The sequence below is a fragment of the Mauremys reevesii genome, linkage group 10 (genome assembly GCF_016161935.1).
Source record: "Mauremys reevesii isolate NIE-2019 linkage group 10, ASM1616193v1, whole genome shotgun sequence".
In the NCBI taxonomy this organism is placed as follows: domain Eukaryota; kingdom Metazoa; phylum Chordata; order Testudines; family Geoemydidae; genus Mauremys; species Mauremys reevesii.
This window is the reverse complement of record NC_052632.1, coordinates 5,645,928-5,669,284: the sequence shown is the minus strand read 5'-3', so window position 1 is coordinate 5,669,284 and position 23,357 is coordinate 5,645,928. Positions and strand designations below refer to the sequence as shown.

Here is a 23,357-nt window from a genome sequence, read left to right as displayed (position 1 = left end):
CAAAATTGGGACTGTCCCTATAAAATTGGGATATCTGGTCACCCTAGAGCCAGACTCCCAGCCTGGTTGGACAGACTTGTGCTAGCAGGGCTCAAGCTAGTGTACTAAAAATAGCAGTGTGGATGTTGCAACTTTGGCGCAGACTCAGGTTAACACCTGAGCTTGGATCCATGGGATCAGGTGGGCTTGCAAGCCCAGGCTCTGAGATCAGAGAATAGACTGCAATCCTGCCCTGTTGCCAGGGGCGGCTCTAGGAATTTGGCCGCCCCAAGCAGTCATGCCTGTGGGAGGTGCACCGGAGCCGCGGGACCAGCAGACCTCCCGCAGGCATGACTGCGGAGGGTCCGCTGGTCCCGCGGCTCCGGTGGACCTCCCGCAGGCATGATTGCGAAAGGTCTGCCGGACCTGCCTGCCGCCCTGCCGGCAAAATGCCGCCCCAAGCGCGCGCTTGGCGCGCTGGGGTCTGGAGCCGGCCCTGCCTGTTGCCTACAGAGAAGGACCAGGAACTCATAGTGTAGTCAGCTAAGCTGTCCTTAAGCCACACAAGGATTCTTCAAAGCAAGGGCAATATACAGCTGCCTCATTAGGGCAGCTTTATGTTGCCAGAGCAGAACATTCCAGCTGCAATATAGGACCCAAGGCTCCAGCCAGCAGACTCAGGGTACATCCATACTACCCACCCGGGTCGGCGGGTAGCGATCGACTTCTCGGAGTTGGATATATCACGTCTCATCTAGACGTGATATATCGAACTCCGAACGCGCTCCTGTCGACTCCGGAACTCCACCACCGCGAACGGCGGTGGCGGAGTCGACGGGGGAGCCGCGGACTTCGATCCCGCGGCGTCTGGACGGGTAAGTAGTTTGAACTAAGGTAGTTCGAGTTCAGCTACGCTATTCGCGTAGCTGAACTTGCGTACCTTAGTTCGCCCCCCCCCCAGTGTAGACCAGGCCTCAGTATGCATATGGCTACAGAGGTAAATATGAGTTCTCAGGTTAGAAATGTGGTCAAGTTCAATTTACAGCTCATTATCCAGCCAAAACTGTATTATTTTTAATAATTTATGGATCAACAGTGTTGAGTAATATAAACCAAATAAACATTAATATCTAACACTACCTTAATGGTCTCTGTCCCTGTTCCTCACTTTGGTGCCTTTTATCTATCTTAGATGTTCCCTGAAATGCTTTGTATGTGGGATTCCCAAACATTTCCCTATAAAGATCCCCTTTCTGACTTTCCAAATACTTGTGACTCTCCATGAGTCCTTTATCTATTACAAGGTTGTGCAGGGAGGTGAATAGTGTAACTCTCTGAGCCAATTGAGTCCATTGGACCAGAGGGGAGATTCATGAACTGCAAGACTGCATTAAGTGCTTGTTTTATTTTTCTCTCCCCCTGCTCTGAATTGTAATTCAGCATTATTTTGTGTTTCTCTCTAAAAATTATGAGATTGGTGCTTTCTACTAACAAATTATGCACTACAAAAAGCAAGCATGACTGGGATTGTGGTTAAAGATTTGTAGCAGAATAATACCTCAGCAGAATAATACCTACAGCATTCAAGCTCAATAGTCATCATGGTATTTGCATCACCTTGATTTTAATTCAGTTTGAATGCCATCTTACTAAGCAGTTCATCTATTGAACACCCATTATGTGACAATAGCATGTGGTCATCTAGAATGCAAGAGAAATATGATTGTTGCATTAGGTGTTGGATTTTTGTTTATTGTAAATATATGGACAATTTTCCATTTTTAAAGGTCTATACTTTAAACTCCATGATGTTTCTTCCTCCATTCAATGTCCTTGAGGGAAGAAGAGTCACACCCCATAACTTAAGAAATGCAGCTTTATGGATATTTACGATCTATGTATCTGGCTCTGGGTTTCCCTGCAATTCTTAGGGTGGCTCACTAGGTTTGCCACAGCAGTGCTTTTCCCCAGCATTATGTATGTCTGTGAAGTAACTATATGATGCTTGGATTTCCTGAGGAACTGCAGCTATTTTCTGAGGACAAGCTTCATATGCTCCATAGACCCAGCTGTATGACATTGATTTGAGGGTGGAGTGAGCCTCATGTCTCTTCAGTTCTGTTCCGTGCACTCTCATTCAACCCCAGTTTAATCCTCCAGAATTACCAGACCTAACTATTCAAAATCATGGGTTGCCCTCCTCCAATAACTCGAGTTCGGCTTAAAAATCATGAGAGCTTAGAAACCAACCCCATGGAAAGGGCACTTTCTATTTGGCCTCTGTTGTCTGAGCTGAGAGGATGTGCTTGGGTCACAGTTTTCAAGTTTTGCTCTGCAACTCTGTGGATGGGAAACTCTCAGTTTTCATTTTAACAAAAGTTCCTCTACTATTCACAGGACTGCAGGAGCTAGGGCATAAAAAAACCCTCAGTCCAACTATCACCTGGGTAACATAGACCCTTCCCTCCTCAGCACCAGCTCCATGCCCCCTCCGGCTCAACTCTCCTAAGAGCCGTTCCTTCCCTCCCCCAGGCCATCCCTATCCCCTCAGCGCCACCTCCCTCAGAGCCAGCCCTATCTTCCCCTGACCCCATCCCTGCTCCCCTCAGCGCCACCTCCCTTAGAGCCAGCCCAAACCTCCTCCCAGCACCATCCCTGCTCCCCTCAGTGCCACCCCTATCCTCTCCCCAGCACCATCCCTGTCCCCTCAGTGCCACCTCCTCCCAGCACCATCCCTGCTCCCCTCAGCGCCACCCCTATCCTCTCCCCAGCACCATCCCTGTCCCCTCAGTGCCACCTCCCTCAGAGCCAGCCCAAACCTCCTCCCAGCACCATCCCTATCCCCTCAGCGCCACCTCCCTCAGAGCCAGCCCTATCTTCCCCTGACCCCATCCCTGCTCCCCTCAGCGCCACCTCCCTCAGAGCCAGCCCAAACCTCCTCCCAGCACCATCCCTGCTCCCCTCAGTGCCACCCCTATCCTCTCCCCAGCACCATCCCTGTCCCCTCAGCTCCACCTCCCTCAGAGCCAGCCCAAACCTCCTCCCCGCACCAGCCCTGCTCCCCTCAGTGCCACCCCTATCCTCCCCCCAGCCCCATCCCTGTCCCCCTCAGTGCCACCTCCCTCAGAGCCAGCCCAAACCTCCTCCCAGCACCATCCCTGTCCCCCCAGCACCACCTTCCTCAGCGCCATCCCTCCCCCTTCAGCGCCAGCCCAAACCTCCCACCATCCCTGTCCCCCTCAGCGTTACCTCCCTCAGTCAGAGCCATCGCTCCCCTCCCCCCAGCACCATCCCTGTCCCCTCAGCGCCCGTTCCCTCCTCCCCCGGCCTCCTGAGCCCCCGCCCCATGTGGGGATCCGCCCGCCCTCCGAGGCAGGCTCCTCCCTGTCGGCGGGGACCAGCGTTGTGCCGTCGCGCGGCGCTGCCTCCCTTCCCGCGGGCGCGGGCGCGGGCCTGCCCGAGCGTCCCGCCGGCCCGATGCAGCGCACGGAGAAGGTGCTGCAGCTGCGGGGCCTACAGGGCCGCTCGGTGCGCATCGTGCGGGAGCATTACCTGCGTCCCGACGTGCCCTGCCGCAGCGCGCTGTGCCAGGCCGCCTGCCCCCGCGGTGAGGGGGGCCCGGGGCGGCTGCGAGCCGGGGGCGTTGGGGGTAAGAGCACAAGGACTGTGGTGCTGGGGCGATAGGCGGCCAGGAGGGGTGGTGGAGGGAGGGTAGGAGGAGTAGAGGGCATGGGGGGCTGGGGGCACAAGGACTATGGTGCTGGGGGCATAGGTGGCCAGGAGGAAGGGTAGGAGGAGTAAGGGGCATGGGGGGCTGTGGGAGCTTGAGGGGTCTGGGAGGCAGAGGGGGGAACCAGGAGTAGAGGGCATGAGCGGCTGGGGGCACAAGGACTGTGGTGCTGGGGGCATAGGAGGGCGGCAGGGCTGGGGGAGAATGGAGGAGGGTGGATTTTAGGGGCTAATGGAGGCTGCTGGCACCAAGTTTAAGGATCCCCAGAAGGAGGGTTCAGAGCGGGATCAGTCTAGTGGAAACGGGTCGCAGGCACCAGGTGTAGAGGGTAAAAGAGGGAATGCAGCCGGTGTATGTAGGGTGCAGAAGGCGACACCATGATTTAGTGCTACAGTAGAACTTCAGAGTTATGGACACCTTGGGAATGGAGGTTTGTTCGTAATTCTGAAATGTTCCTAACTCTGAACAAGCAGCAAAGAATCCTGTGGCACCTTATAGACTAACAGATGTTTTGCAGCATGAGCTTGGTGGGTGTGATACTCACTTCTTGGAAGTGGGCATTCACCAAAGTAAATGCTCAACTGCAAAATTTAACTCTGAACAAAATGTTATGGTGGTTCTTTCAGCGGTTTGCACTTAAACATTGGTTTAAGCTTTGAAACTTGAATATGCAGAAGAAAATGCGCCTTTTAACCATTTTAATTTAAATGAAATGAGCACCGAAAGTTTCCTTACCTTGGAAACAATGTTTTAAACTTTCCCTTTATTATGTTCTGTCTGTCTGTCTGTCTGTCTGTCTTCTGCTGCTTGGTTGCATGGTTCCCAATGAGGTGTGTGCTTGACCAGTTATTTCATAACTCTGGTGTTCATAACTGAGGTTCTACTGTAGTGGATGGGGTCGCACCATATGTAAAAGACACTGGAGTCAGAGGTGCAGATAAAGGCACCAGGGGCTGGTGGAGGGGCCTTGTGGTATGTTGATACTAGGTGCTGATAGAGGAGATGGGGTAGAGATTAGAAGACAGTAGGTGTACGGTTTGGGGGGGGGGGTTTCACAGGCATGTAGAGGAGGGCTTGGAGGCACTAATAATGAATCTTAGTTTTCCCCAACCAAAGCTTTGGGGGTGCTGTACAACAACAGATACAATAGTAGAAGGGGGGAAACTGAGTTCACAGGTTATAAATATAATTGTTAATGAGACCAGTTGCATTGTATCAGTTCTTAGAAAACCTTAGAAAGTCAGTCGATTTGTCAGGATATGTGCAATTTAAATATAGTCCACTGATGCTTGCTGTAAATGCTGCAATCCCATATTAATAATGGCACTAGGAGCAAATGGATACACAGAGAAAAAATATAGCTGATCATAAGAAAACGTTATTTGCTCTCTGACAACCTGGGAATGCTAAATAAAATTAAAACAGTCAATGTTGAGGAACATTTTCCAATTTATTTCTGCCATGAAGGATTTCTCAGGAAGTTTTAGAGAGCTAGGCCCAGCAGAATGTATATAGTCTTTCTTTAGGGTAAACAATAGTGATATTTTTAGCTCTGAAACCTTTCCTGTTACAGAAATCTTTTCTCTCCAAGCATGTACATTTGTGGAATATTTTATATAGAAATACGGGTAAAGAACGCTGTGCTAGATCTTTGGTAGTAAGTGGGTATTACTAAATCATGAAATCTGTGGAAGCAGTGGTATGGAAGTATTTGTACCTCTTCCTCTCCCCCCCCCCATACCTAGAATAAATCATAAGAGTTTTTGTTTCAGATACTTTAAAAAAAATCTTTTCATGTGAAAGTAGAGAAAATGTATCTGTTGTCTGCACTTTAAGTGATATATTTTGTAATGAAATCAGATTTTTGCTCACTTTAATTTTTTAATCAAATTCTCACCAGCTTGTTCCATTGATGCAGAGCCCTTATGACCTCAGTCACAGATAGTAAAGTTTGAGAAGGCTGTATCATATGTCATTATTTTATTAATTAGAAAAATATTGTATAAGAGAGTTAAGAATTAATATGATTTTATTCTGCGCTTCAGGGAAGTTCTATGGCCTGTGTTATGCAGGAGGTCAGACTAGGTAACACTGTAGTCCCTTTTGGCCTTATAATCTAAGAATCTGTGAACTAGGATTTCCTGGCATGGGGGCATTATTAATAAACCATAATTGAAAATGATGTTTAAACTTTTAAACTTTGAATTATATTTTAGATGGGAAATTGTTGTCAGATGATGTGACTCATTATGTTGTCCCTGACTGGAAGATTGTTCAAGATTACCTTGAGATTCTTGAGTTTCCAGAGCTGAAGGGTATTATCTTCATGCAAACGGCATGTCAAGCTGTGCAGCATCAAAGGGGTCGCAGGTATCTATGCCATAATAACTTACTACTTCTTTAGACTTGTAAAATTTGTAGGAATTTAAATGGGAAAATGTAGAAGTATTTAAGGATGGAAACCTGAGCTCACCAAGACACTGATTATTTCTAATGTTTAAAAATCCCTCAAGAAACTTTATAATGTAATTGTTGGGGGGAAGGGGAGAAATTGTGACTAGTTGGATATACAGAAGCATCATTTTCTGTTCCTCTTTCACAGGGTAAGAGCAATAGTACAACTTGCTTATTATTCGGCAATCAGATGCTTTCTTAGAAGCAAAAGACTGTGTGACTGCAGTTTTTGCATTTTACATTCTAAAAATACATAATTGTAAAGCAATATCATTGTATACATTTTATAAAAGTGTTGTACATAGCTTACTTTTGTGTTTTGTATTGTGTATTTCTTTTATGTTACTATAAAAATGCACTATAAAAATACTATAAATAGATCAAACTAGATTTTTCTGGCTGATCTGTTTCTGAAATAGTTAGAAAATTACTTGACTCAGAAATATTTTGTTGCTACTCTTATGCTTTTTCATCTTTAAAAGAGAATCTAAATGCTAAGTATTATATAATCAATTTCAATTTTTGGACACTAAAATATATTTCTTGGATATGCAAAGGTTAATAGTATACTGCAGAAACTATGCAAGTTAACCTGTTCTCTCAAATCTGAAATACCCCAAAATTTATCAAGGTTTGTCTAGCTGAAGTTGGTCATAGGAATAGTACCTGTGAATATTTCAAAGGTTAGATTTTAAGCATGCTTAATGGAAATATTTCTAATCCCTGAGTGGTCGTAAGCAAAATACTTCTTAGGGGTAGCCGTGTTAGTCTGGATCTGTACCACGAAGTGGGTATTGACCCACGACAGCTCATGCTCCAAAACGTCTGTTAGTCTATAAGGTGCCACAGGACTCTTCGCTGCAAAATACTTCTGGTTATCCCACTATTTGCCATTTTAGCCCTGGAACATTTCCCTGGCTATGCTTAAGTTTTCTTGTGAGTGGCATGCCACGGCATTTGGGGCATATATTAGCAATATTTTATGGCATAATATTTGACCTTATGTCTTGAAGTGTATGTCCTCTAAGAACATCTTAATCTTGTTCCATTTTTACATGATGATGCCTGATGTGCTTCTACGCAACATATAAATCTTGTTGAAACGTAAAAAGATATGCACTGGAAATGTGAGTTTATTGGATCTCTGGGGGCAAAGCATCTGCTGATTAACTCCTGACTGAAATTCAAACCAGCAGTTTTTCCATTGTTTTAATTACCTGTCTTGTAAACAGTTTTCTAATAATAATTATGCTTAATTGTATTGAACATTTTGACGTAATGGATAGCAATTAGAAGTTTTCAGGGCTTCTTACCAATTTCTGACAAAGTTTCAGATATTTTCCTTGAACAGAAATATAAACTTAACTATTTACAGGTAACATGAGCAAAATGGTTTTCATGGTATTATGACTCCTTATATTCGGGGAAAGGATTAAATATCAGACCTGTAGGAAAAAAACACTTCGTTTATAGAAATCAAATATTTTTAGAGGAATTTTTTTCATTATTAGTCAAACAGCAACCTAAACATGCATAGCACTTTACATACAAATATGACAGTGTCCCCATCCCACTGATAATCCAATCTAAACTATTAACTTTCATGTAAACTGTAGTTTTATTAAAAACTATAATTTTCTTTATAAATCACCATTTAAAAAAATTAACACACACACACAAAGCTGCCATATTATCTGTCTTCAGGCAAACTTTGAAACAAAAGGAGTGTGCTTAACTTTATGAATGAAAGAGGCTGAAGACAGAGGCACTTTCAGAAGAGTTTAGGCTTGAATTTTAGGACGTGAGGGGATTATTTAAACAAGATTATAAATAGAAGCCTGAAATATACATTTAACAAAATGAAACTAACTGGTCTGCATTTGTTGTGCCATAGAGAGAAATGCAAAAAGTAAACACAAATATTGAAAAGTAAATTAGACTTTAAGAATTATCTCAAGTATTTATTACTGCAACATGATGGCCTGGATGAATTATGGGTGGCAGGGATTGATTTTAGACCTCTGGATTAAAAGCAAGAGCCTCTACTGCAGAGGTGGGCAAACTAAGGCCCGCAGGCCACATCTGGCCCATGGGACCTTCCTGCCCGGTCCCATGGCAGCTCACGGCCAGGAAGGCTAGCCCCTGGCCCCTCCCCTGCTGTCCCCCTGCCCTGCAGCTATGCTGCCACGCAGGCAGCACAGCTGGCTCCGGGCGGCGCGGCTGCTAGTTCTGCCACTCTGAGCGGCATGGTAAGGGGATGAGAAGCGGGGGTGGGGGTTGGATATGGGGCAGGGAGCAGGGGCGGTTGGATAAGTGTGGGAGTCACACTTGGGGTTGGGGTGGATAGGGCTCAGGGAGGGTTGGATGGGAGTAGAGTCCCAGGGGGGCGATTGGGGGTGGTCCCAGGAAGGGGTGGTCAGGGGACAAGGAGCAGGGGCGGTTGGATGGGTTGGGTATTCTGAGGGAGCAGATGGGGGCGGGGGCCAGGCTGTTTGGGGAGGCACAGCCTTCCTTACCCGGCCCTCCATACAGTTTCACAACCCTGATTAGGCCCTCAGGCCAAAAAGTTTGCCCACCCCTGCTCTACTGCCTGAGTTAAAAGATCCAGGTCAGTTAGCTCAAAGGCTTTAGCAGACTCAAACCTCTGTTTGGTCCAGCCACGGGGAAGGGACAGGGAGTCTCACTATGGGTTACAGAGGTAAGAGGTTGTCTAAATTGACTTATAACCCAGCAGTCTCATTAATGAATTAAGCCTCACAATCTGACTTTGAAAAGTGTTATGATCCCCATTTTACAAAGGGGGAAACTGAGGCATAGAGCGGCTGAGGCTTGTCTGATGTCACATAATGCTTTGGTGGTAGAGGCTGGGTAAAGTGTTGGTGTCCTGATTCGCAACTCACTGGCCTAGCTTATAGCTTACTCTGAAAATACTGTATTGAAACAGCAAAGTATTTCTAAAAATGTTTGGTGTATACATACTGTTTTAGTAACTGTTCATTTTGCTCTAAAAGGCCAAATCCTTTTCCCGTTAAAGTCAGTGGCAAGACTTCCATCAACTATACTGGGATCAGGATTCAGCTTTAAAGTGTTAAAACTAATTGTTGTAATTTTCCTTCATTTTTTCCCTACATCTTTAACTAGAATTGAAACAGCATTATTAAAAAGGTGGCACAGTGTACATTTGTCTTGTTTATATTCCAGACAGTACAACAAATTGCGAAATCTAGTGAAGGATGCCCGTCATGACTGTATTCTGTTTGCTAATGAATTCCAGCAGTATTGTTATTTGCCAAGAGAGAGGGGAGAATCAATGGAGAAATGGCAGACCAGGTATGTTTTAACTAATAATGGGGGTATTCAGTGTTGAACTGAACAAAAAAGGCATGACTGTATAGACCATTAATGTGTAGAAATGCCATAAGGTGATATACGGCATTTGAAGTTCTAGGGTGTCCTTTTGTGATTAAGAATGCATTACATTTTTTTAAAAATATATTTGCCTCTATTTTTATGTAATCGTAAGTTTATTATAAGTAGATAAAAATAAAGTGAACTGAGCCTTTAAAAAAAAAAATTGATCCATTAATTTAAGATACATTACCTAAACCATAGACTCTCATTGACTTCAGTGAAAGATGGATTGGGAGGAACTTGCTTACTTCTCTCTGAGGTACTTGAGGATTTAGGGTGTGCAGAACTGTTGTGGCCAAGATATGGTGTTCTTAGGCACTGTGCCTAAAACTTCTCTCAGACAGAAGAGCAGCTCTGGCTAGACTTTTTACACCTGCTTTGGAAAGTAATGAAGTATATTCCCACCAGTGCTGCTGCCAGACATTATTGTAGGTGCTAGAATGTTAGAGACATGGCTACGTTCCAACTTGTTTTACAGCCTTGCACTCAAAGGTGCACTAGGTCTTTGTCATAGCTGGGTCCCATGTGAATGTGTTTTAGGGAAGGAATGAGGCTCTCTGTGCTATCTTTCTCTCATAGAGCACCCATAATTTTGACTAATATTTTGGCTATATGCTAACCTGATTTCCAAATCTCAGAGTATGCATGTTAGAAATGTAATCACTGATATGTAGACCCTAGAAAATGTCTTAAATATAACAGATGCAATGTGATAGACATGTTAGTGTGAATTGTACTTTTCTAGGAGTATTTACAATGCAGCAGTATGGTATTATAATCACTGCTTGGGTCAGCTGCCGGTTGTTATGGTAACAGAAGATGAAGATGCTATCAGAGAATATGGAGGTGAAACGGAAGGAGTGTTTGTGATTTCATTCAAGGTAACGTGTTAAAAGGAATAGAAGAAAGTTGCCTTTGTGCACAATTAAAATAATGATAAATTAAGGACTATAATGTATAATGTGTATGTTAAGCCATCTCAAAGATTGCATGTAAAAATACTACATACTGACTTTTACCTCATTTACATAAATGAAAGCAAGGATTTGAATACTAGGAATACATCAGAACAGATAGAGGTAGATAAAATGGAGGAAGTCTGGAAGAAAACAGCAGATGCAGAAAGTGCAGGCTGTTCCTTGCTCTTGCTCAGTTGCTTTGGGGGCCTTTTCATCTTTTTTCCAATTTTTGTTAAATTTTATGTTAGTGAATGATGTCTATAGTGCAAAAAATGAAGTAACTTTAACTAAATCTAATTTACTTTAAATTAGGGCTGTCAATTAATCGCAGTTAACTCACGCGATTAACTCAAAAAAATTAATCGTGATTAATTGCAGTTTTACTCACATAGTTAAACAATAAAATACCAATTGAAATTTATTAAATATTTTTGGATGTTTTTCTACATTTTGAAATGCATTGATTTCAGTTACAACACAGAATACAAAGTGTACAGTGCTCACTTTATATTTTTTTATTACAAATATTTGCACTGTAAAAATGATAAAAGGAATGGTAATTTTCAGTTCACCTCATACAAGTACTGCAGTGTGATCTCTTTATCATGAAAGTGCATCTTACAAATATAGACTTTTTTTGTTACATAACTGCACTCAAAAACAAAACAGTGTAGAACTTTAGAGCCTACAAGTCCACTCAGTCCTACTTTTTGTTCAGCCAGTCGCTAAGAAAAACAAGTTTGTTTACATTTACAGGCGATAATGCTGCCCACTTGTTAAGTACAATGTCACCTGAAAGTGAGAACAGGCTTTCGCATGGCACTGTTGTAGGCACTGTTGTAGCCAGAGTTGCAAGATATTTATATGCCAGATGCGCTAAAAATTCATATCCCTCTTCATACTTCAGCCACCATTCTAGAGGACATGCTTCCATGCTGATGATGGTCGTTTAAAAAAAAATGCATTAATTAAATTTGTGACTGAACTCCTTGGAGGAGAATTGTATGTCTTCTGCTCAGTTTTACCTGCATTCTGCCATATATTTCATGTTATAGCAGTCTTGGATAATGACCAAGCACATGTTGTTTGTTTTAAGAACACTTTCACTGTAAATTGGACAAAATGCAAAGAAAATACCAATGTGAAATTTTTAAAGATACCTCCAGGACTCAACCCACAGTTTAAGAATCTGAAGTGTCTTCAAAATCTGAGAGGGATGAGGATGGAGTATGCTTTCAGGAGTCTTAAAAGAGCAAAACTGTGATGCGGAAACTACAGAACCCAAACCACCAACAAAGAAAATTAAGCTTCTGCTGATGGATCTGACTCATGATGATGAAAATGAACATGTGTCAGTCCGCATTGCTTTGGATCATTATCGAGCAGAACCCCTCATCAGCATGGACCCATGTCTTCTGGAATGGTGGTTGAAGCATGAAGGGAAATATGAATATTTAGTGTGTCTGGCATGTAAATATCTTGTGACGTCGGCTACAACAGTGCCATGCGAACACCTGTTCTCACTTTCCGGTGACATTGTAAACAAGAAGTGGGCTGCATTATCTCGTGCAAATTGTAACCAACCTTGTTTTTCTGAGCAATTGGCTGAAGTAGTTACTGAGTGGACTTGTAGGCTCTAAAGTTTTACATTGTTTTATTTCTGAATGCAGTTTTTTTGTACATAATTCTACATTTGTAAGTTGAACTTTCATGATAAAGAGATTGCGCTACAGTACTTATTAGGTGAATTGGAAAAATACGATTTTTTTTGTTTTTACAGTGCAAATATTTGTTGTAATTTAAATCAATATATCTGAAAATGTAGAAAAATCCCAAAATATTTAAATAAATGGTATTCTATTATTAACAGCATGATTAATTGTGATTAATTTTTTAATTGCTTTACAACCCTACTTTGAATTAGATCTTTCAAAAAGTTATTTCATTTTTATAATTAAAATGTTATCTGAAACTAAGATGATTAAAAAACCCTTCTACAGTATTTATTGTAGCAAAGTGATTTAGTGGGGTACTACACTGTTCTTCTCTGGAGATATGGATTAATGGAGAAATGGGTTTGTGTTATTTAGGATATTGACCACCAGTACCACAGAAGCATTGTAGAGTCTGCACAGAATTCTGTTGTGAATAGAACCATAGATCTCTATTTAAAATCGTTTGTGCTCTGTTTATAATGTGTATATACAGAATTACTTGGATAATTTTTGGCCTGACTTAAAAGCTGTCCATGAACTCTGCGATTCTATACTTCAATCTCGGCGTGAACGAGAGTGTGAAAGCCAAGAAAACAATGGGAAGGAATACCCTGAACATCTTCCTGTGGAAGTATTGGAGGCTGGGATCAAATCTGGACGATATATACAGGTAATCTATTATTTATAGAGCATACAAAGAAATTGAGGCCCTGCGCCAAGGAATTCGTAGTCAAACTCAGAAAACTGATATATGAAATAACATTAAATGCAGAAGGTTGGGAGAATGCATTGGCGAGGGAACAAGTATTATAAGGCTTCAAGAAAAACAGTGTGGTGAAGGGGTGAGCTAAAAAAAAATGGAAAACTGTTCCCAGAATAGAAGTGACATGAAAGAAAACATACAGGTAATAGTGAGAGAAGGGATTGGAAGGAGTGTAATGAGCAAAGAGGGAGTATGAGGTGGATAACAAGTAAACTTTCAGAATCTTTTTGTTCCTGTCCCCTTCTCAAATAAAATGAAAAAGTTCATCAGATGAGAGTCCTGCGGATTCCATAATTTTTTTTCTTCAATTTCTGGCTTTCATGGAAAAGTCTTTGCTAGAAGTCTGTCTAATCTTCAACTGGCCTTTAAAGATCATTGTGTTACCACATGTTTCACCCATCAGTTGGGAAAGTAGATACTGTGTTTAGAAGAAACGCATCTATTTTTTAAAAAATACAATTAAATGTGAAGATATAGAACCTCTCACCTTTTAGGTTGTCCATTTGAATCCAGTTCAGGTCATTAGTAATCAGAATTCTATACCAGCGTATAGCTATTCATTGGCTTATGTTCAGCTGTTAGTAGATACGTGTCCATGTCATGAAAAATAAAAAACCACCATAAAGGGCAGTAACCTGGTACCTTTATTGGCAGCCTCAGCAGAAAGGCAAGAATAGAATACACAGACTGCATTTTTTGCCTCTTAGGTGGTACCTCTGAGTCAAGACGGGGCAGTGCCATGTATGTAGGTTTGCACTGACTCTGCTTGTGGTCTGTCTAGTCTGTGGATAAAAAGAGAGCTGTAGTAGTCTTCAGAGATTTCATCAGTGCTACATTAAATAAAAAACATCTAGAAATAATGCTTGGCTCTTTCAAGAATTCAGTATTTCAACTCTATTCCATGAAGTATGCTCCCCACAAGGTGAAACATTTTCCTATGAAAATGATTAGGAAACATTTTTAAATGGATTTTTAAGAAGTGAGTACTTTTAATGTATATAAAGTTGGTCATTTTGAGGTGCGCAGATTTTTTCCCTTTGTAGTTGCATCTATTGGTTAGTGACTGTTACTTTATTTTAGGGTGTCCTGAATGTCAATAAGCACAGAGCACAAATGGAAGCTTTTGTTCGACTTCAAGGAGCCAGTGGTAAAGAAACAGGTGAAAATATTTTTAATAAAATGCTATATTTAAAGACTAGTTTGAGTGTGTTCCATGCCACCTTCTGGTGACTCCTTCCAGCTTACTCAGGAACAAGGGTTTCAGGCTCTCTACAAGAAGCCATACAAACTCCTCAGTTGGTAGGTCAGTGTTAGAGAAAATGCGAGAAATTGGGTTGCTGAGGTTTTCTCCATGTGCTGAGAAGGACTCTGAAAACTGCACCACGTGTATCCCCTTTAAACAATCTGTATTTCAGCCTCCCCTTCTCCCACACTGTACAGTTTAATGGATTATGGCTCTGTCTGTCCTGCTGAATGGTTTGGACCAACCCAGACGCCCCATAGTTGGGCAAACACTTATGCATGTGCTTAGCTTTGGCTTCAAAGAGACTACTCACATGATTAAAGTTAAGCACGTGCACAGATGTTTGCAGGAAAAGGGCTTTGGTCACTGTGGGCTGATGACAATCTGATTGTTTTATCCAAGACTCCAAATACCAAACTGCTTAATAGCTTTTTTAAAAACTAAGAGAGAGATTCCTCCTGACAATGTAGCATTGGTACTTGCCAACAGTCTTTTTTGAGAGCAGTCATATAAGACTTTTATTGTATTATTATTTTAAACCTAGATCTCCAAAGTGATATACTTATTCATGGTACCAAAGCTCGGAACCGTGCAATCCATGGTGATGTAGTAGCTGTAGAGTTGTTACTCCAGCATGAATGGAAAGGAAGAACTGCTTCCCTTTGTGAGAATGATACTGAAGAAAAGGCACCAGGTGACACCTCCAGTGAACCTATGCCCACAGGTAAAGTAGACAACAGTGCAAAGTAGGTTGAAAGTATTTGCCTTCCTCTATTTATGGGACTGCATTGTTCTTGCGGTTACACAAACTGCCCCCTTTCCCAAATGTCCATGTTTAATCATGGAAAGGGATACCATACTAATAAACAAGATTGATTACACACACAACTACAGACAAAAACGTTATTCAAGTTGCAAAGTCAAGCACTCTGAAGTTAGGAAATGGCAATACAGCTGTTCTGTATTGTTTTCACATTGTTCAATGTGTGGCTGTATGCCTGTTCTCGCTTTCAGGCGACATTGTAAATAAGAAGCAGGCACATTATCTCCCGTAAATGTAAACAAACTTGTTTGTCTTAGCGATTGGCTGAACAAGAAGTAGGACTGAGTGGACTTGTAGCCTCTAAAGTTTTACATTGTTTTGTTTTTTAGTGCAGTTATGTAACAAAAATCTACATATGTAAGTTACGCTTTCACAATAAAGAGATTGCACTACAGTACTGGTATGAGGTGAATTGAAAAATACTATTTCTTTATCATTTTTACAGTGCAAATATTTGTAATATAATAATATTAAGTGAGCACTGTACACTTTATATTCTGTGTTGTAATAGAAATGAATATATTTGAAAATGTAGAAAAACATCCACAAATATTTAATACATTTCAGTTGGTTTTCGATTGTTTAACAGTGCGATTAATCACGATTAATTTTTTTGAGTTAATAGCTTGAGTTAACTGCGATTAATCAACAGCCCTAGTCAAAACTATTCATTAATTTTGGGTGCCCAATTTGAGACACTTAGGACCTGATTTTTCAGAGAACTTATTATATACAATTTAATATGTTCAAAGTACAGCTCCCATTGATTGCAAACCAGATCTTGTTAGCAATCCTAGTATTGGCTTGTGGATGCACAAGTTGATACTGCAGAGTGATGAATCCACCAAACCTCCTACATACATGCTTTACTATTTCTGCCTAATCCAGTGTTCCCCAAACTGTGGGGCGCACCCACACCCGCTAGGGGGGCACAGCAGGGCCCAGACCAACCCCCACAGGGGGCAGGAAGGGAGCCCCCCCCCCAGCCCTGCCCCCAGCCGTAGCTCTGCTCTGCGCCCCAGCCCCAGCTCTGCCCTCATTCCCTTTCCACCCCCAGGTCAGCTCCACCGGTAGCCCCAGCTCCTCATCCATCCCCAGTTCTTCCCCCAGCTCCACCTCTGCTGAGGAAGCCTTGGTTGTGCAGTAATGGAGCAGGGGCACAGGTAGATTTCGTTACTGGTAATGGTGGCGGGGCACAACAGGAAAAGTTTGGGCATCACTGGCCTAACCATTTGATGTCTAACCAAGGGTACTCCTCTTTCAAAGGTAGAGTTGTTGGAATCATTCAGAAGAACTGGCGAGATTATGTGGTCACTTTTCCATCCAAAGAAGAGAGTCAGTCTCAGGGTAAAAATGCCCAGAAAATCCTTGTTACACCTTGGGATTACAGAATTCCGAAAATCAGGATCAGTACACAGCAGGCTGAGGCACTACAGGTAAATAATATGACTACTATTTCTGCATTGTGTATGCCAATATGATAGTGCAGGTGCCATTGAAATCATTATATTAAAACAAATGGGAGTGAAAGGTTTAAAACTATTACCTTAAGCCACTAACAGTAGTCCAATTTTGGCCTCACACGTGTGTGTATACAACTAGTTGCTTCATTTCATGCTAATGGGGGAGCTTATTGGAATACTGAATTTCGGCCATTGACTAGTTATTCAAACAACACTTTGTTTTGGCATCTTCAATTAAGCAATTAAATTTAGACTGTTTCTTCGTCTTTTCAAATTCTTCCTTTTAGGATAATGCCATAGTAAAACCTAACGAGTATCTACCTGAAATCCAGTTTGAATTAAGTCTTTAATACATTTTAAAGAGACCCTTTTAAGATAAAACTCATGTTTGTTTTTTAAAAGTTGTCTTTGTGATACTAAATCTAGTGTTCTTTAGTATTATGCCGTTTATTTTGTGAATTCCTCAAAACTTGACCATTGAAAATAACTAGTCAACTTCTTTTTGTTTCTAGTGCATTTCTTTCTCTGGTTGTTGTGCATTAACAACATGCTGCAGTGTTTGGGTTGCAAATACTTTAGAGGGATGTTTAAATCTCAAGCTATCTATTTTCATGTAATCTTTAAACAAATTAAATGAAAATATTTCTGTTAATATTGGGTTTCATGTAACCTTTTGGGGACTTGGGAGGAAGGAGGGGGAAGTATAATCCATCTGGCATATGTCCTTTCAGACTGAATCCCAGATGCAGTATTATTTGGGCAATGCTTATAGATGTGCAGACAAATAAAAGAAATACTCACTGACCCAAAAATCTTATATGTAAAATAACTACATGTGAGATGGGGTAAGAGGCTGTGTTTTTGGTATATGTAGTGTTTGAAAGTTGCTATATCCAATTTATTTAAATTTTCCTCCTCAATCTCAGTCAGTCCTCAGAAGCAGATGCAACATCTTATTTTCATGGCAGTCTAGGAGCAGCGAGGACATAATGAACGCATGAAATGCCGTCATACAACTATTGCTTATAGCATAAGCCACAAATGCACTATGTGTGAATTAAAACACATGGGTCTCCTTCCGTCTGACTGCTGGTTATAGACTGTAATATATTTTGGGACAAGTAGCTAATATTTTTTTTTCAATGATCAAGAAGTAAATTCTAGTAGTTTGAATAACAAATTCTAATTCCACCATGGAATTAAGAATTTATCAGTTATCTCTGACCTTTTTTTTTTTTTTATAGATTATGACTCCCATATGCTAGTATAAAGATTGTGTGGGATAGTATGAATGACAGTACTAACTTTAAGTTTAAAACAACATAGCCTAGATTCTCTGCTGCAGCCGAGATCGTCTGGAGGCAGCGGAGGTGCCATCAGGAAAGAGCTATGGCTTCCTGATTCTCTGCCCCATTGTACGTCAGAGCCTGGGGTATGCATGAATGTAACATAGATGCATCTTGATTTTTAATTTAATGATGCAGATTCTGTTATTAAATGCTTAGCAATGGTCTTTGATAAGGAAAATGTATGGTCTCCTTCAGTACATATTTTATTTATTTTTATGATTGCCAGTGTCTTTGGATTTCACCATTTGTCTCTCAGCTAGCACTTATGTTGATTGCTTTTCAGTAAATGCATTGCTGCCCTAACGTGAGTTATTGTCTTACTGCAGGACTGTAGAGTTATTGTGCGTATTGATTCCTGGGAGTCAACATCTGTGTATCCAAATGGACATTTTGTACGAGTTTTAGGACGGATAGGAGATCTCGAAGGGGAAACTGCAGTTATTCTAGTGGAGAACAGCATTTCTGTTGCCCCTTTCTCAGAAGTCCAGGTTTGATTTCATGATTAATTGTACTCTTTAACATTCCGTTTTCCAAACTGTGGTCTCCCAAAGAGAGGAACCCACTGATGGTTTGAAGAGAGCTAGCTGATCACATGTGCCATCTGTCATCCCACCTATTTTCAGTTTCTGAAAATACAGGTGGAAAAGTAGTCTTAGGGAAGTATCCTAAGCAATTGCTATCATTGCACCAAGCATATTGTACAATTGCAAATCACAGGGAAAGTGGTTTGAGATAAGCTCTCTGTTAAGATGTACTTCACACTGTGAAAAAGTTTGAGAATCTCTGCTGCAATATAGTCATTCTAAGTGGAGTTTTAAAATAGTTCTGTCTTTAATATGAGGTGTTCATAATAATGATCCTTTTATAGCCCAGTCCTAATATTGAAGTCAGGGTCACAATTCCCATTGATTCCAACAGGAGCAGGGACCTGCTGTCCAAGCAAAGTGTTTTGATTCTGTCCATTGTATACTTTTATAAACTGAGTGCCATAAACAGATATGCAAAAGACAAGATACATTATTGATATTTCCCAGATCTGTAATATCACTCAGTTATTAGTCTCCAAAGGTCACTTGGAAGATTACCATATTAAAGCATGGGACATAATTACTTTCTTGAAGGCAAACATGAAGGAAAGACAGGGAGAATACAAAGATGGAACATATTTCAAATGTCTGTTTCCTGAATGAAAAATTATAATCCCAGTAATAGATACCAATATTTTGTGGCACTGTAAGAGAAAAGGGGAATTTTAAATCTAGTTTGTAACCTCTGTATGTAGAATATTTATAAAATTATGATTGCCAATACTCTTTGTGCAGATGTGTGAGATGCCTTCCAGTACCTCAGAGAACCCATGGAAGGTGAATCCAGAGGAGGAACCAAAACGCATAGACTTGAGGAATACGCATTTGGTATTCAGCATTGACCCCAAAGGCTGTGAAGATGTGGATGATGCACTGTCTATTAGAACATTAGCCAATGGGAACCTCGAGCTAGGTGTCCACATTGCAGATGTAACCCATTTTGTGGCAGTAAATTCTTACACTGACATTGAGGCCAGAGCAAGGTAAGTTTTATTTACTATGGAAAGTGTAAAGCATATTGGGGAAGGAAGTTTGTAGTGAGGCTGTCTTAAACAATATAAAGAGATTACTGAGCGTGGGAAGCCTATTGCTTTTCTAAAGAGTGACAACAAAAACATTTTTTTAAAAATAAACTAGGTAGATAAGGTGTCATGTTCACTAGGCTCAGCTGCTGCAAAAATATGTAGTGGAAGCTGCTGGTGGCCTACTGCCTGCTCTGGAGACAGCAGGATTGTGAGGGAACGAATCCCTTTTGACCAGCCTTGCTTCCTTTTTTTATCCATAAAATGTCTCTCTCTGTGAGTCATGTTTTGAAGTTTAGTAAACTTAATTATTTGATGCAATTAATAGAATTGTCCTGTATTGTTTCAGTGCTGCTATACTTTTTGGAGGGACTGTATCTTTACAGAAGGCAGAACATCTGTTGCACAAGAAGCAGCCCTTACATGAATTCCAACATACAAACATCATTACTAAAAGCATAAGAGAGGCTCTTTTGTGCTATCACATAGCAGAGCCAACAAGCACAATTTCTGATACTTAGAATTGGCAGCTGGAAAACTTATGACTGTGATAAGGATACTGACATGTACTGGATTTTCATTTGCCAGATATGTCAGTCCATTTCTATCTTGCCATTATCTTGAAATTAAAATATTCAAACAGCTTTTATTAAATATATTGCTTTATGTAATTGCAGACTTATATAAACTTGATAGCCAGTGAAGATACATGGTACAGTCTATGTATAATCCCTTTTATTCCCTGACTGTTTAGGCCTTAACCCTGCATTCCTTGTGTACCCACAACTCCAGATTGAAGTTGTGCGAGGAAAGCAGGATTGGGCCCATAATTTGTAAATTAATGTTTATTTAACTCGATTGCATTACTGCCCTTGTGTGCATTGTGTAAAACTAACCTTTTGAAATCATGCTGACATTTGTATCCTCTTATGCTGAAGCTGTGCTTATGTTGCAAAGTACTTGAGAGATGTACTTGAATGTGTCCCTGTGAAGAGTACAATAAATATGTTTTATGTTCAGGGCAACAACCTGTTATTTAGCTGATCGTCGTTATGATATGCTGCCTTCCATCCTGAGTGCTGACTTGTGCTCTCTTCTTAGCAGAGTTGAAAGGTATGATTTTTGTAATATTTATGACTAAAGAGGGATCTACTGATGCATGAGGGATTTACACAAATAACTTTATTATTGCTACCAGCAGGTACCTGAGTATATCCCTTGTACAAACATCCAGTATTAACATGTCTGGGATCATGTATATAAATATCCCATGTGTAGTGAGATGAATTCTGTAAAACTAATAAGGAATTGTGGCCAGGTGGCTGGAAGGGCCACACTGAGAATGCCATACTCAGGGCAGACGGCAAGAAATAGGGCAGACAGTCCCCAAAAACTGGTGGTTTATTCTATAATTGGATTTACCAAGCCAGTAACAAAAGAGCTTCTGCAGTACCACACTGGTTAACCAGAAGCCAAACACAGAAGCCAAACACAGTCCCTTTAGGCATTCCAGAGCCAAGGGCCAAATATCACGCTGTCAGCCAATCCTTAGTAAACTAATTAAAGATTTATTAATAAAAAAGAAGAGCGTTATAAATGGTTAAGGAATCATATACATACAAGTGATTGCCAAGTGCTAATATCAGGTTTGTAGCAGTAATGAAACAGACTGTTGGCTTGCAGAAGTCTCTCTGGTAACTTCCAAAAGGTTGGAAGGTCCTCAGTCCACAGTTCAAGGTGTTCCTTTTAGCTGTAAATCCACAGTCCAGAGAATTAGAGCAGGAAAGAGGCAAAATGGAGGGGTCTCAGAAGTCTTTTATATCCTTTGTCATATGCATGGAAGTTTAATGTCCCAGGTACTGGCCCAAGATGGAGTCAAGGGTCAGATGAGCATATCACATGTCCTTACATAGTTTGCTGATTCATAGGAGGTGGCCACTGGCTCCTCGCTGTCTGAGGCATCCTCAGGAAGAGCTATCTGGGCAGAATGAGTTTCTTCTATGGCCCATTGTGACATTGGAGGGTCCTCAAGGGCCATCAACACATAGCTTTACATCAAGGCTAGACAGCTATCTGGAGGGTGTCATCCAGGAATACAATGCAGGTTTAAGATACAAGCACATAGCAAATATTCATAACTTCATATACAAGGATGCTACATGCATATAAATAGGATAATCATACTTAGCCAATCAAAACTTTTCCATTGATACCTTACATGATATACTTTGTATAAGATTTATTGCAACTTGGTATCCACGGTGACTGTATTAGTGTAACCAGTCATTTTTATACAGCATCCCGGGAATCACTTCTTTAAAAAGTTAGGAAACATGTACTTTTACTTATTTACTTTGGTGTAAGTTAATGTGTATTTGCATTTTTTTAAATCCACAAGTTAGAGAGTTACATGCATATAAAAAAAATCCCTGTGAAAGAACTGACTTAGACCATGGTCTTACAAAGATTTATACGTGTGGTAACCTGTTTATTTAGTGAGAATAGTTCTGTTGAGCAGTCTAGCATGTACACGAGCCTTTATAGGATTAGAGCGTTCGCGTGCAATCACAATTGAAATTGAGGTGGGACCTTTTTATTAAATGTAATATATTCCCACAACATTTTTTGGCACGTAAGTGTCCCATTGGTAATGCTCCCTTAATGGCCATTTCTCTCTATTTTTAAAGAGGGTTTTTTTGGATGAATTTCATGCTAACAGAAATTCTATGGGTCAGAGTATAGTTGGTTTTTATATCCATTCAAACATTGGCACCTGAGTCTGTCCACAAAAGAGTATCAGTTGTGTCTGATGTTTCCTGATGTGGACACCTCTACAATGGGATTTGCCATCAGATGTTAATAATTTAGGCAACCAGAACTTAATTTTAGAGATGAAAGGGTCTTCTTTTCTTTGAGTGGTTGTCCACACGGACTCCACTCCTGGTGTGTAGGTGCCCCAAATGTGCAATATAGGTGTCTCTTGGGGCTCACACCTATGCCCTAGATGTCCTTAGCCCCCTTCCTCTCCTGAGGGCAGGGGGACCCAACCATCCCTCAGTTCCTTCTTACTGCCCAGAGTTGTGAGACAGAACCTCTGCAGCGTCTGTATTCTCTGTGCACTATTCTACAGTTAGATGTGTTGCAACTTAGTTCTAGTTCATATAGTTATTTGTCTGTTGACCAGAAAAAAAAAACAAAGACTTGTTTCAGTTGAGGCTAGACAGCCCTCCCACTCGTACAAGAATGCCAGCAACATGGCAGGAGCTAAATCTCTGGGGTTCCTGTGATGCTTCAGTACTGATTAGCAATGAGTGCATAGGAGAAGGACCTATTTCTGAGAACGTTGTTCTCTTTAAGCAAACTCTGAAAGCTATAGAAGTCGGTGTGAGGTGGTTCCTCAAGACCTTGATGCAAGCCGCCTATGGACACTGTGAGGAAGGACATTGCTAACCACAGTCCCTCTCCATTAGTGGCCCGGTAAACCAAGATTCCACCCCAAGCTCTTGAGCTTGCCAAGAGTGGAATCCATGGGGGCAATAACGCAAAGAAGAGAGAATGGTTCCTTACCTTAACAGTGACTGTGGTCCCTTGAGATGTGTTGTCCATGTGGATTCTATGACCCACTCTCCTTTCCTGCTAAGACTGAGTCCTTCTCTGGGATTTTGTATTGGCGAAGGAACTGAGGGATGGTTGGGCCCATTCCATGCTTTATGTCCTCAGTTGGGGGTGGGGGGGCGCAAGGGCATATGGGATGTCAGTGTGGCCATAACAGACACTGCTGGCTAAAATAATCCACTCATGCACAAATGAGGCACATGCACCCCAAGAGTGGAATCCACGTGGACAACACATCTCAAAG

The 23,357-nt window shown here is 41.4% G+C and overlaps 1 protein-coding gene across 3 annotated transcripts in view; it reads left to right on the top strand.

Annotated features, from left to right (window-relative positions):
• Positions 1–23,357, top strand: part of DIS3L (DIS3 like exosome 3'-5' exoribonuclease) — a 36,067-nt gene that overhangs the window by 3,880 nt on the left and 8,830 nt on the right. The window contains exons 1-11 of one of the 3 annotated variants that reach the window (XM_039492304.1): positions 3,421–3,586; positions 5,926–6,079; positions 9,365–9,493; positions 10,320–10,455; positions 12,742–12,918; positions 14,092–14,170; positions 14,799–14,978; positions 16,344–16,513; positions 18,216–18,377; positions 19,212–19,459; positions 20,519–20,611. In XM_039492304.1, coding sequence (XP_039348238.1) covers positions 3,457–3,586; positions 5,926–6,079; positions 9,365–9,493; positions 10,320–10,455; positions 12,742–12,918; positions 14,092–14,170; positions 14,799–14,978; positions 16,344–16,513; positions 18,216–18,377; positions 19,212–19,459; positions 20,519–20,611 — 1,658 coding nt within the window. In that variant the 5' untranslated portion in view covers positions 3,421–3,456. Of the gene's footprint in view, positions 1–3,420; positions 3,587–5,925; positions 6,080–9,364; positions 9,494–10,319; positions 10,456–12,741; positions 12,919–14,091; positions 14,171–14,798; positions 14,979–16,343; positions 16,514–18,215; positions 18,378–19,211; positions 19,460–20,518; positions 20,612–23,357 lie in introns of those variants that run through there. The other 2 variants (XM_039492305.1, XM_039492306.1) reach the window with 2 other exon arrangements.